This window comes from Mastigoproctus giganteus, chromosome 11, assembly GCF_048544385.1.
Source record: "Mastigoproctus giganteus isolate SK-2022 chromosome 11, ASM4854438v1, whole genome shotgun sequence".
Taxonomy (NCBI): Eukaryota; Metazoa; Arthropoda; class Arachnida; order Uropygi; family Thelyphonidae; genus Mastigoproctus; species Mastigoproctus giganteus.
The window spans coordinates 127,048,437-127,061,003 of record NC_143585.1 but is presented as its reverse complement, the minus strand read 5'-3'; the positions used below and the strand labels follow the sequence as shown (position 1 = coordinate 127,061,003).

The following is a 12,567-nucleotide window of genomic DNA, read 5'->3' as shown; positions in this document are numbered from 1 at the left end:
TTGCAGCTAATTACAAGGAATAAACAGCACAGTGGAAATATTACAATTTTGCGAAACAATGAGAGGCTGTTAATAGAGAGGATAGAAAAGTGGAAGTGAAATTTTCCCGGCATCATCTTTGTGTGGAAACACGCAGTTAAGCTAAAAAAGCCATAAAACGAGGCAAAACTTTCATTTTCTCACTTTTAATAAGACCTCGAGTCGTCTGACAATCCTAATTTATCCTGAATTATACAATTAGCGCACTAAATATTGACGTAATTATGTAACTTAATGGGCTCTGCACATTCTTGAAGAGAGAGTCGAAGATTGCAGTCCCCCCTAATAACCCCTCATATTTCTTCGACTCCCCTCCCTCATCTTCAAATATACTGAGTCCTCTGAATTTCTTCCTTATTAGTGCAAGTTATTTGAAGCATTTAAAGAATGCTATAAACACAGTCTTAACCATTTTATTTTATTGTGCCTCAAAGAGTCTGGATTCTGTAGCGGTGACGTATTGTTTTGGGCTGCACAAATTATATCCACTTAATTTAGCCGAGCATCTTCTGGTTTATACCATGATTGCCTGTAATGTATATGCTCCACTCATACATTAAAGTTTTACGTGCTTATCTCACATTTTGTTTACTTTTAAATGCACCGAGTTTGTTTCAGATAATTTAATGAAATTAAGCTACCAACTTGCTGGATAAAATCGCTCTTGATCTCAAGTAGACCAAGGATGATTTTACCCAGATGAGTTGAAAATCTGAACTTTACTATAACCTAATTTCCTAAGCAGAATTCAGTTTTAAAATACAAATACATTCATCCTTATAATGCCTTCTGGCGATTTACTGGTGCCTGATTGTTCTGAAAATCCGAAAAATTACTATCACAAAGAAACCATCTAAATTCCGTAATTAAGACTTTCCTTCCTTACTCCGCCGAAACTGGTGAGGGACAATGATCCTTCACCAATTTCTTAGGTCTTTGCAAAAAAAGACTGAGCATATTCATATCTTGATGTATTAAATATACAGTACTGTATATTAAACCGAAAGAAAAAGGATTTTATTATGTAAACATATCTTTCTAAATGAAACCCCAGTAAACGAAGAGCAAAGCCCACCTTTTATGAAGCATAATCATCATTTAGAGCAGTAATAATTTTTGGACTTTTCCTTCCAAGGCACCCCTGAAGCTCTCAGGAAATCCTTACCTGAATTACAAGAAGGTTACAGGAATGGCGCTTTCAAGCGTCCTTTCATCCTTGATTTAGAGCTTCTTTGTAATGACATCATCTTGTTCAAAATCAGGAAATTTCGATGGATCATTTTTTTAAATAAATTTAAGTGTATTTCTGAGGGAGTGCAATTATTTATTATTGCAGTCCACAAGTTTAGAGTGAGACATGCTGTCATTGAATAAATGTAAAATACGTTGTCCCCAGAAGTGTAGAACTTTACTCTTAATTTAGAGAATAGTACGCTTTGCAGGGTTCCATATGTGAAATTTTTCTTCCTCGTTATAAGCACAGTTTTGTACCCTTAATACGTCAAGAAATATATGTGTAGATCATCAGCGACTAGACACCATTTGATTCTGATGTTGGGCCATCAAGTCAGTGTACTTTTCATAGCAATCTTAGAGTTTCTCGAATTATTTATGAACACAGGAGTTTTATGCTGTAATTGTGAAAACATCATACGCACCTAAACGTTATCATCTTTGTTTCGGACCATGTTCTTTACGTATAGCACTTGCATGCCCTCTCAGTTAGCACAGTGGTTTCAACCTCTGTTCTTCCATACCGTCTGGCAAATGACTAGGTTCAAATCCCATCGCAACAAAGGAACTTTTATGGTTTTCATTAACTGTAGCTGAATTAGCCAGTGTCCGACAAAGATTGCATCCTGTAAATAGGTAAACAGGCCACAGCATATACACAACAGACTGATGCCTCACGGCATTAATTTACACTGCACTTATTCTAAACAACCAATACATGCTGTACTCCAATCATCAAACACATGATATGAAATGTTTCATGATTATGATTTATAACTTAAATTAATCTGTATACAACTTTAATTGTGAATAACTTTATAAGTAATTGTACTTAATACAATTACTTATAAAGTACATAAGTAATTGTACTTATGAGTATATCTAAAGTTCCTTTGCTTAATAATGGTGAAAGTTTTGTTACTCGTGGTTTACCCCTATTCATTTCGTGTGTAGTGTGACGCTGAGCAAATTCAGCTTACGTGGATGTTATATTGCTTCACCCAAAGAGGCCTGTTTGGTAAAGTAGCATTTGGCAAGTTGTCTACTTGGAGAGCATCCAGCATCAGTGATGTAATTGTGTTACCTTTACGCTGTGCTGGGCTACACTAGAAATGTCGATAATATAACAGTAGGTGTGACCTAGTTGGCATACCCTTTTATATCATCCACCAACACCATGAAGAATGGTAATCCATCCTCTTAAAAGAACGATAAACTTCTGAACTGGAGTAAATAGTCTGAAAACGATGCTAATAATTTCATAGAGCTGGTAGTGGGTGAGGTGAATCAGTGATGATCAACTACTAGTTTACAGTAGGGTAAAAGGATGCGAATTTCATGGGGGGGAAGGATATTTCTGTGTCTATCGCTAGGCTTAATTAAGCAAGAAACTGATTTCAACTTGTTTCTAACTAAGCTGCCGATGTGCTAGATTTTCGAAGCATTTAAATGCCGAGAAAACCCAAAAAATTAAGGGAAATAATAAACAATAGAAATCCTGTTTGCAGATTCCAAAATGAAGAATTTTGTTCTATTTTTGTATGGCAGTGACTCTTCTGTTGTTAGTGACAAATGGGCCTGGAGTACTGGGGTCCATAGTTTAACAGATATTTATTTAAAGTATACCCAGTAAAATAAAATAAAATAAAATAAAATAAAATATTTTATTTTATTTTATTTTACTGGGTATACTTTAAATAAATATCTGTTCTTCTGTTGTTGTTTTAAGTAGCTGTCTAAATAGTTCATAGTGCTTACATTGGTTTTTTTTTAAAACTGTGTACAATAAAATGCTACCCTTTGGCCACTCAACATCCTTCTTCGAGAGGTGAAAGGTAATTCTATTCAACTTGCATTAGTTTAGCATTAACCCTAAAAGGTCGAAATGATCTGTCTTTTTGTTTAGCAGATGGACAGACATTTCTATAAAAGTCTTTGAAAATATTATCTGCCTTAGCTTTTCGGAACACACAAGATCTTTATTTTTCCTATTCCCTCCATCTTGAAAGATTACAATCTCGATCGTGCAACAAAATCTGCATTAGGATAGCGGTATTTTGTTTTGTCATTCTGTAGGGTGCTTGTTTCAGTCTCATTCTGAAGGATCTTAATGTTCATTAGCCAGCATGTAGCGATAGATCACAGTTGACGCTGGCATAATGAAATCGAGAAAAAGATCTCTGCCACACTTTCTCGAATAACCCAGGTACGCACGTGAAGGTGGTGAGAGAGGACTTTGTTAGCTATTCTCCCGTAAGTAGTAAGAGGTTGTTTGAAACGTAATCCATGAGTGAATATCATCAGAATAGGGTTCCTCTTTCGTGAATGAAAAATCCATAGCTTATTTATGTTTGCGACAGTGTCGTGGACGAGCACACTAGACAAGTACTGCCATCTGATGCTACGATGTTCAGTGAATATTACACTGCTTCTTAAGACTCTCTGTGTGATTACTTTCTGGCATTGCGCGATAAGAGAAAGACAGAAATGTCATTTAACACGTCTCAAAGTCACAGTCATCCAGGGAAATCAAGAAATATTTTTTTGTTCTTCCTTCTCGCTCGCTTAAAAAAAGCAGCCAACTTGCAATTTTTAGCATACTCAACAACACTTTTATGACAGCTTAAAAAAATATGCCTACGTTCATTTATTTCCGTGGTGTAGGGAATTTCTTCTAACTCCCAGCAGTAAAGTGGCTTTTTAATTATTCACGGTCTTAATTTTCCCATCATGCCTTATCGTAAGAAAAGCCGGTAGTGTGTGTGCTGCTTTTCTATGCGCGTTTTTATTTTATGAACAGCACTGCACTGACAATGCTGTCAACTTTTTCCTGTCCTATTTATTGTGACTCTAATGATATTTTCCCCTTCTTCAGCGTTGCTTTCTTATTTTAACTCACTTAGCGGTCGTGTGATACCTCTTCAGCCTACCTGTCTCTGTTTCTTAATTATTTCTCGCTGACAGGGGCTTTTTCGTTTGTTACTTTTGGCCCTTCTTGTCGAATTATCTTGTCAATTATGGCTGCTCGCCCAACTTTTTTTATATTATCAGCTCCACCATCTCATAGGCCTTTTGTTTAAGCTGTGTTTACTCTGGTCTTTGGCACAATGTTTTTGAGCCTCATAACTCAAACGTCGTCTATCGGGACACTGTTTTAATGACGTCAATATATCCAATAAATCCCGTCTCTTCCCTTACAACAGCTTCAGATCCTTGGGGAAGTTTCCTCTACAAGATTTAAATACCGTGGATAAATGAAAACCTTGGAAAGCAAACTTTAGCAGAGTTTTGACGTCGAGGACAGAATATTCAATAACCTTCAATTGTTACTAAATTACCAGGATTAGGTGTGGAAAAAGCTGATATTAACTTTGAAAAAAAAAGCAGTGTGTAAGTTTAGAAACTGCTATAAGTTTCAGAGAGAGAGAGAGAGAGAGAGAGAGATGCAAGGCCTTTGCTCTCAGTTGCAGCTGTTTGTGATTTCCGATAAGCAGGTAATTTATTCCGCAAAAGTTAACTCAGCCGCATGAAGAAGAGAGAACGCTTTTGGTATGGTTAGCAAAGAAAAGCCTCCCTACACAGTTTTGTATATAAACACGTACAGGTGACTGTGCAATATAAGAAATCATCAGACTTCTGTTGCCAAGCGATTCACTGTCTTTATTAATTTTCGTATCATTCCAGGACAGCAAAAGAAAATGTATATTCTGTTATCTTCTCATATCATCGTAGAATACTGATGGGTATCGCAAGTACACAGCAGAATATGCCAGCTTGCAATTACAGATATTATTCCCTTTTAGTTTTCCTCTTTTTTTGTGTGGGTAGAGGAGATGCGAGATGATTTTTGATTTGTCATTAATCTGTAATTTCTGTCACACCACTTAACCCTAACTGCTGTTTCTTTTTATCCTTTTCAGCAAATGCCAAGCCTCTCACCTTCGACGAAGTGTACAATCAGTCAAGCCCAACGAACTGCACGGTCTATTGTGGAGGAATCACACAAGGGCTTTCAGGTGAGTGAATTAGAATTGTTTAACTTCCTGTATAGCAATGTGCATGACTGTTCTTCAGTTTGATTACCCGAAAATCAATCCAGAACCATAAAATGCAGTACTTCACCTAATGGTCAATGACTGCCATGCTTCAAAATCGCATGATCAAGCCGAGTCACAAATAACTGGCGCATAAGTGTTTTTTTTTACTGTCAATCAGGTTTCGTGAAATTTATTTTCATACTGTTTTTTTGCCGTATAGCATTAGAAAATGGGAAAATAGAAATTTTAAAAAATATATGTAAATATAGTAGGATGGGTTTATTTTTGCCACGAGGATGTTATACAAATATGTGGAATTAATGCGTTTGCACTCATCTGAAACGTGAAGGCTTTGAAACTCTTTATTTTAAAACAAATACATGTGAAACTAAAACCAAATTTAAATATTTATATAGAATTTATTATTATTTAAATACTATTTAAAAATACAAGAAAACAAAAATATTTAATCAACAAAGTTGTAAAGAATTACAACGAAAATCCTTCAAGACCCACACACACATTGCAAGACTGCCTTAAACACCATATGTATAAACAAAACAGATAACATTTATCTTGGTACAAAAGTAAATAAATTTTTTGTTTTTCCGCTGAGGCCAGAATAATAATTGTAATGGATTTTTATTCCTTTGGTATTCGGGAAGGGACTTTTTACCCTTTGTATTCCGCTTTATTTGTTGTTGTTCCAATATTTGCAAGCAGAAATATGGCAACATAAAATATATTTTCATTCGACATTAGAACAGCTTCTTTAATGAGTCCAGATTCATCCTCCCATCTTTCTACGTGCTGAACAAATTCCACTTAGGACCACAGAGGTCCAAAAAGTATTTCGAAAATGATCGGGCCCCTCCCCTGCATCTAGTACTGCGTTTGTGGGTAGCAGTTAATATTTTTTAAATCTTACAGCGGTCGGTGTCCATAAATAAGATACTATGACCCACTTACACTAATACAGCGATTGTGTGAAATACCTTTCAAACCAGAGGTCATTGATGCTGCGAAAAAACTGTCTTCATACAGCGAAGGAAGTTAACTAAGTGACTCGCGTAATTGGGTAAGTCAAATTGAGTACGTTAAGTATAATGCGATTTCCCTTGAAATAAAAAACAAAATCGTCTTTTTAAATTTAAAAGAATGCCCACTTCTAATAAATTTCAAGACCCCGCCCATCTCCAGAGAGCAAATGTCAATACAAACATGACACGTAATGGCAGCTAAGGAGAAAGATAATTAATTAAGATTAATCCGATTTGCATTAAGCCTAAATCTTACTGTTACAACAAATCGCAAAAGAGCGATTCTATTTATAGAGTTCTAGGTACAGTTCGTTCTCTCGATGGAACTGCTCATGTTTATCTCACTTTTTCACATACCATTCAGCAGCTGCGTGCGGTGTTCTCTGTATTTCGAACATAAAAGGAGTAGAGAACAGTGGAAATAATGCAACAGAAGGAAAATCACACAATGAGCTGAGTAGCAAGTGTACAATTCTCTTGTATTACAGCTGCACTACACTCGGGGGAAATCACGGGACGACTGACGGTACAAATTAGCCAATCACAGAAACAAATGATGGCAATTACGACCTTGTTGGTACCCCCAAAGAATTCTCATTAAAAGATTTCTCCTTGTTGCGAGACGTTAAAAGTTTACAATCCGAGTTGTAATTCAAAGCGGCGTATTGAAAACTGTTCGAGACTTGTTTTTGGTACACGATTTTTATAACGCTGAGAAAGGAACGTTGGAAATAGTTTCGTTATTAGCAAAGATTGTTATTGTTCCCGAGTGAGCCATTGTTTTCCATTTGTATCGCTGGTCAACAGAAAAACAGCATGAAATAACAGAAACCATTAGAAAATTGTTTTCTCTGGGCAAGAGCCGCGGTTGCTGCCCCAATGAAACGGCTGTCATTAAGATTCACTAATACCTTTGTAATTACTCGCGTTTCTTTCCTTTCTCTTTTAGCAAGGGGAACATCTAAAATTTTTACATCCATCAGAAAAACTTGAACCAAGGATTTAGAACAATCGGCGAAACTCAAGAGGGTTTGGAGGCACTCAAACAGAGGTACACCCCCAAAGTAGTTTTTCTATAACGGTCAACAGATTAATGGCGTAAACTGATGTCTTTTATAGAGTGTTTGTTCAACGGGTTCGCCTATTCTGCCTCGTGCAACGTTGTTTTAATTGGTTTGGTGCTCATCAAATCGTGTAGAATCGATGTGAGGGGGAGGCTAAATATTTTGAGGTAGCCCACTTTCCCGATAATGGCCTCAAGTGTTACATCTAAAGAGATTTGAAATGTCTCAAATCTCTAAACCCAGAATTTAACGAGCTCATTTTTAAATAATTGAGCGTTTGCCTATTTTAGCTAACTGACATTGCAAATCAGGATAAGACAACATTAACAGTTGAATCTGTATTGTAACGGATAAGAGTTTCAAGCGTGTTTTTTATTACTTTGGTATACGTGATGAAATCCAAATGTAAGCGACCGCCCTCACAAACTAATTCATCAATTATTGTCACCGGAAGAAAATTTACTGATTAAATATATTAACCATTAAGGTTATTATTATATTTCCTAACTATATTTAAACATTAAAAATGAAATATGAAACTTTAAATCTTATTTGGGTCTACTTCGGGTTAGGTCAAATCGTACATAACAAATAAAAATCTGGATACTGGTACTTTCAGTAATGCGTAGAAACTCGTTAGGCATTGGATACTATTTTAGGGTGGTTTTGGATTCCAAAAATATTAATTGTTTGTGTTTTTTCCCTGGAATAATCCAAAATAATTTGGCAATTTCCAGGTTGTACTGTGCTGGATTATCATAGTTATTGAACAGAGTTCAGGTCTTAGCATATAGGCGAATTCTACTTTTATGATTACGATAAAGAGTTCAGTCCAGTGACATAGCTGAAAATCGGATCCTTAGAAAAAATAAAATGTGTATTTCTATCTATAACTTCCTCTTCTTCAGAAACAGTAACGTGGTGTGTTGCAGTTTCTAAAGTGAACTTGCGATATAATGCAAGTGGACAGATACACGTAGGGATGCGTGTGTCAATTCATTTGCGAGAATGAGTAAGAGGAAAACTTGGCTTTGAAAGTGGCATAGTAGTCGAGGACAGTATCAACGTCTCAGAAACCATAACCTGCTGGGGGTTTTCATGCATCAGTGTATATAGACATAGTATCTTATGTAGAACTGCACCTGAACGTCAATTCAACTCCATCTTGGTACTCTGTGATGAATACAGACATGTGTGTAATGGTATGTCTGTGCAGTATATGTTGTTTAATGTATATATTCAACCTAGAATGGTTGAATCCAGCGATCCTGTTGTCAAAAACAGGCCAACGGAGACTAATAAGACTTGTGCAGGGTAACAGAAAGGCTACAGTCTGTCAAATAACAACACAGTACAATAACGGTAACTAAAGAGCCATCTCAAAATGCATAACTCGTCTTACCTTTTCGCTTATGCGGTATTGCAGCCAACAACACAACCAGATTCCACTTCTGTAAATAACAAGAACGTTCGATTACAGTGGTCTCAAGAACGCCAGTACTAGAAAATAGATTAGAAAAATGTTGCCTTGTCTGACAAATCCCGGTATCTGCTGTTTCGCGTTGATGGAAGCACCAGAATATGGCGACAGCGTGAGTTCATGGACCCATCCTGCCAGGTCAACAGTGTAGACTGATGTTAGCGATGTAACGATGTGGGGAGTGTTTTCGTGGTGCACCTTACGCTTTTTGACACCGATGGACCAACATTCGGATGCCACATGTTGTCTGGAAAACATTTGCGACTTGGCAGCAATGTATCTGTCTGCTAATGATTAAAGAAAACTGCCATATTAGAGTTACTCGAGAACAACCTCAACCATTTGTGTCTATAAATTTCGTGATGATTACAGAACTCTGTAAAATGGCAAGAAATGAATGTAGTGTGTCTGTGTTTTTCACACACACGCAATCACGAGAAAAGTTGCTTCCTAGTACCAGTCCAAGCCGCGAGGAGGAGGCGGTTAGAAACTGCGCACTTATTTGACCAGTCCAAGAGGAATAATCTAAAGATCTCGCATCCACTGGGAGGCAGAAGCCAATCGCCTCTGAATGCAGTACCAGGAAAAAGAAATGAAAGAAATTAAGAATAATATTGAATACAGCAAACGAAAAATAATAGCTTAATAATTAGAAGGGTATGAATAAAGAAATAAAGAAAACAATGTAAAATCCCGCTGTGAAACAGGGCCACATAGAGCCCAATCCAAAAGTGAGGCCAGCATAATATATATATATATAAGGTAACTTACAGTGTGAACAAAATAAAAAGTAATGATAATAATGGAAAGGATAGAGACATAAACAGAATAAGGAATAAAAAAAAGTGGGAATAGGAAGGAGATAGAGTGTCAAAGGTTGTGGAACCATAATTGCATAATATTATAAAGATAGCAGTTCATTTACAGTTAAAAATATCAAAAGACAAAATATCACATTTTTAAAGGAAAATTACTTATAGCCAAGTTATCTGACTATACTACCCCTGGGGAACCGCTCAGCAGGTTTTTACCTAATCAGTTATAACCATTAAGTTGCTTCAGTTGTTACGAGTTCTGACTCAGGAGTGACATCCATCTAGCAGATAAAGTTTTGGCGTAATGTTGAAAATGCTGGAACACAGTTGGATCTTCAATGAATTTCTGCTCCTGACCTGTATCAAATATTTTTGCAGCACAATTCAATTATTGTCTAAAGTCTGCTCAAATCAGGCAGTAATATAACAGATGCTTCCAATCCTCTAGAGATCTACAAAAGCAGCGGCCAGAGTCAAAGAGATGAAAAAGTTTAGCTTTGATCGACCCATGTCTAGTGATGATATAATTTGTGAAAAGACCAGGGATGAACCATTTCCCTGTAGACTTATTTAGAAAGGTAACATTTTGTATGAAATAGTTTCTTATCAGCCCCTTTGTCCAGTCTGTCCCTCTGCCAACTAAAATCTGCAAGCAACTTACTTTCTCTGACTTTGAGTTGACTGAAGTATTTATGGTGATATCATCAATTTGGACTGGCATTTTATTTCTGATATGGAAGCACTAGGCGCCTTCGTAGCCAGGTGGGAAGGAGCAGCAGTGCGTAGCACACGCCTCTTGATTAGACCGAGGTTCGAGCCCGTCACCACCAAATACGGAGGATGCGGAAAGGTCAGGGAATGACCACCACCGCATATCCCGGAGCAATATGGCCTTAGTTGCTAATGCTCCTAAAAAAAAACCAAACAACAACAAACAATGGAAGCACTGCAAATGCATTGTTCCAACAGGACAATGCACCATGTTTTACAACCAGAATTGCACAAAAAATCGTTTAAGGGGGGCTTCGGAATATGAGAGCCAGTCACTAGTTCGCAATCCAATTGCGCACTTAACAGCTCAATGAGTCCAGACTGTTCAGAGGGCTAAAGGGGGAAACTAGTAGGCTCGGCATTAGGTAGGTATATCTAATACACCTACCTAATGCCGAGCCTCGTATACTGGAGGGACATAATACATATTATGTCCCTCGTGGGTAGCACAGTTGTGGAATCACCGTCCTTCACACACCGGATGGAAAAGATCTAAGCTCGAATCTTGTCAATGAAGCGAGGAATTTTATGGGCATTTTTCACAATGTGGCTGAGTTTTTCGGTCTCAGACGAGAGTAGGTAACATGGTTTTTTTTTTTTTTTTTTTTTTCATATAGCAAACAGGAAATCGACCACAGAACACGCACAATTTACAGACATGGTATATATTCGAAGTATGGCCTAAGTTGCTCATGCGCCTAAAACCCTACAACGGTCAATCACCGCTATACAAGGTGTTCCTCTATAACATTCCTTCGGTATTCCTTCTCGGGAACATACATGCCGCAGAGTTATTAATTTGTCCCAGCACTGGGGTATTCCTCAGGGCCGATGAGAGTACATGTCATTGGTAGATAAATTGGAGGCCTTTATAGCAACGACAAACATCTTGCGTGGGGTGGTCAAGACCTAAATCTAAATAATTGAGGCAGGAGAGATATTTTAGATAATCTGCTAATTATGCAGGCCTGTGTTTTCTAAACAAGCGGTGTTTATGTATAGCCCATTTCAGTACATCTAGTATTTCGTAGATAGGCTGGTTTATTTTTAGGAGAGGGGCAGTAACCGAGGAATAGGCCTCTGTGGCATGCATGACAGTAGAATATACACTGCTCGATAAAATGAACAGAACACGTAGTGTAAGTCGTGCAGCTTGCGACGAAGCGGAACAAAGTTTGGTATGGTAGTGTACCATAGAATAACGATAAAATGAGGAAATGGCGAGAAACTTTGGACAAGTATAACGGACATTTATAGCGGTTGTATAAGAATTACCAAAACGGTCACATTACAGAAGTTGATACAAGATGCTCGAAAATATGGTCACCTGACATGAGTACGGCATATGATCCCCTCGAATGGCTAAACTGGCCTGACAGCGGTGAAGCATGCTTCATATATAAGGGTGTCTATAATAATCTGTGGCAACAAATCCAACGCCCAAGGGCATTCTACACATGTTCGATCGTGCTGGCCACGGAAGTAGTTGGATATCTTCAGTTTCAAGACATTCCTCAAACACCTGAGCTCTATATGCATGAAAAGAAAATCAGAGCCAACTGCACCCCTAATAAGTCGCACATAGATTTCGAGGATCTGTTCCTGGTACCTCTGCGCAGCTAGGGTATCCCTTTAAAAACATGGAGGGGTGTGACTGTTGATCATTATTCCGTCCCACACGAGAACACCGACTACACTGTAAATGTCCCTTTCTCTGATGTTGAAGGGATGGTACCTCATTCCTCGTTGTTTGCAGATGAAATAACGCCTAGAATCAATTTGTAAGCTAAAACGGGACCCATCAGAGAACAAAACTGTACATTTGTCAGAGCTCCAAGTCACATGTTAACCAGTTTCGACGAGCTCTGCGGTGGTTTTTGGGTTAATGTGATGCAGACTACTGGCTTCCTTGAGTAAAATCCGCTTGAATTGAGCCTTCTTAACACAGTCCGCAGCAACCTCAAGAGACAGTTCATAACAGGACATCGCAGGGTTCCGTCTTTCTGTTAGAGCCGGATAGCGGTCTGTTCTGGCTGACGCAGCCCTCGGGCGACCTTGAGGTCTTCTTGTGATAGGTCCTCTCTCCTG

At 37.9% G+C, this 12,567-nt stretch overlaps 1 protein-coding gene across 4 annotated transcripts in view; it reads left to right on the top strand.

The window, feature by feature from the left end:
* Positions 1 to 12,567, top strand: part of LOC150078422 (cytotoxic granule associated RNA binding protein TIA1-like) — a 695,656-nt gene that overhangs the window by 604,661 nt on the left and 78,428 nt on the right. For all 4 annotated transcript variants that reach the window (XM_090385386.1, XM_090385385.1, XM_090385387.1 and 1 more), the window contains one exon: positions 5,193 to 5,288. In XM_090385386.1, the coding sequence (XP_090241512.1) occupies positions 5,193 to 5,288 (96 nt within the window). The remainder of the gene's footprint in view (positions 1 to 5,192; positions 5,289 to 12,567) is intronic.